Here is a 2,171-nt window from a genome sequence, read left to right on the forward strand (position 1 = left end):
AAGAACAAAGAAGGCTGGGTAGAGGCTATTTTGGTAGTTCTTTCAAAAAGGGTATTTATTATCTTATAAATCACTTAGTGAGTCTTATAAATATAATCATAAAATTCATCTAAGATACACAAATAGTAATAACACACATCACAATTAAGCCTCAATTTGAGACAATTTTTACCACAACTTTTTCACTAATTAAAAAAAAAAATTATACTAGAAACAATCATAAAAATCAATAAAAAAAATTCAAAGGAAGCCTATTTAGTGAGATAGAAGAGAGAGCAATCATTTTGGAAGCCCTAATTTACAACATTGTAAGATCTGAAATAATTTTCTCTTGATAATTAAAAAAATATATACAAGATAATTTTTTTTTCTTCAGATAATTAATTTTAAATATTAATAAAAATTATATCAAATCATTCAAGACAAAATGTTTTTCCCACTCCATTTTTGACGCGACGCCTAATACTTTTTCACCGCCGAATTGATGGAACAGTCTAAAGTGAAAAAAAAAAAAAAAAAAGATTTACCAAAGCAGTTAATTTTTAAATCTTAACAAGAAAATCTATTAAAGCGGGAAATAATTACATAAATAAGAGAAATATACGAAAAATAAAAAAGAAAATGTCGAGGAAGGTTAAGTAGAACTCGTGACTATTAAGACAATGCGATTAAGCAAGTAAAGCGTAGACGCGACTGAGATATCCGCAGAGGGGCGGCAGGAGGTGGCGACAACGCTCTTCAGCCGAAGTCAATCCAATCGCCGCCGCCGCCGGCGACGGCTAGAGCGTACAGTACGATATGGATTTTGACGAGCATGATGAAAAGCGTAGAACGCGACTGAGATATCCGCAGAGGGGCGGCAGGAGGTGGCGACAACGCTCTTCAGCCGAAGTCAATCCAATCGCCGCCGCCGCCGGCGACGGCTAGAGCGTACAGTACGATATGGATTTTGACGAGCATGATGACGGCGACGAAGAGATGGGTATTCCGACCTACAACCTGGGGCTAAGCAATTCGGGCCGGGCCAAGCCAGGCGGAGTAACAGATCTCCCTGCCGGTAACTTTAACCGCAGCGCCGGCAGCGGAGTACGTTACCGCGAGTGCCTGAAGAACCACGCGGTCTCTATCGGCGGCCACGCCGTTGATGGCTGTGGTGAGTTCACGGCTGCGGGTGAGGAAGGCACGATTGATGCCCTTCGCTGCGCCGCTTGCAACTGCCACCGTAACTTCCACCGCAAGGATATGGAATCCGGCGGAGGCACCGGCGGCGATCGCTCTGGTTTCCACTCGCCGTACTCTCCGTATTATCGGATGCCAGTGGGATATCTTCAGTATAACCAGATGGGGATGGCGGCGGCTGCTGGACAGCATCGGCCGATGGGTCCATTGGCACTTCCATCAACGTCAGGGGGAGGGCAGAGTAGGGAGGACCCGGAGGATGTCGGTGGTGGCGGTGGCGTTGGAGGACTTGGAGCATCGTCGTCGTCGTCGGGAAAAAAAAGGTTTCGAACAAAGTTTACTCCTGAGCAAAAAAACAAGATGCTGGCTTTTGCGGAGAGAATTGGGTGGAGGATTCAGAAGAATGATGAGGCGGAGGTTCAGCAGTTTTGTGAAGAAACAAGCATAAAGCGACATGTTTTCAAGGTTTGGATGCATAATAACAAGCATTCTATCGGTAAGCAAGCCATAGCTCCATCGCCTCCTCTTCCTCCACCACCTGAGTCCACCGACCATTAGGGTTTTCTTCCAGTATCGACTTCCTAGTCTCTCTCTCTCTCTATTTATATCTCTCATATAATTAATTTCTTCTTCTCTAAATTGCTTGTAGCTGTTTATCTGCAGGTTAGCTTTTGTTTGTTTCTGTTGTATCTGTTTTCTTTCAGGAGATCATGATGTTCTTGCATGTATGGTTAATTATATAGCTTAGTAGAGGGGGCCATTGCTCATTCAATTAGTACTTCTTGTAATTTTAGCTAGCTAGCTAGCTAGCTTATTAAGAGTTGGATTAAACTTAATGGTCCCAAGTAGATTTGTTCTTTTTCGTTTGGTTCCTTGCAAAATATTTTTTAATATCTATCTGCTTAATTTTCACCTTCCTGTAAGCTATATATATACTTCTTTGTTGACATCCTCTTCCTCTCGACGACGTCTCTCAAGCTGGTTCTTTGAAA

The 2,171-nt window shown here is 42.6% G+C and overlaps 1 protein-coding gene across 1 annotated transcript; it reads left to right on the forward strand.

Moving 5' to 3' along the window:
* The first annotated feature begins 922 nt into the window (after nucleotides 1-922).
* On the forward strand, nucleotides 923-1,890 carry LOC110102984 (zinc-finger homeodomain protein 1-like). The gene has a single exon (XM_020831512.2). The coding sequence runs from the start codon at nucleotides 943-945 to the stop codon at nucleotides 1,735-1,737; it is 795 nt and encodes a 264-aa protein (XP_020687171.1). The 5' UTR covers nucleotides 923-942; the 3' UTR covers nucleotides 1,738-1,890.
* The last annotated feature ends 281 nt before the right edge of the window (nucleotides 1,891-2,171 follow it).

The sequence above is a fragment of the Dendrobium catenatum genome, unplaced genomic scaffold (assembly GCF_001605985.2).
Source record: "Dendrobium catenatum unplaced genomic scaffold, ASM160598v2 fragScaff_scaffold_1482, whole genome shotgun sequence".
Lineage (NCBI taxonomy): Eukaryota > Viridiplantae > Streptophyta > Magnoliopsida > Asparagales > Orchidaceae > Dendrobium > Dendrobium catenatum.

Bases quoted from the DNA above. Each gene is read 5' to 3' on its own strand.
- LOC110102984 (XM_020831512.2), top strand. From the start codon at position 943: ATGGATTTTGACGAGCATGATGACGGCGACGAAGAGATGGGTATTCCG.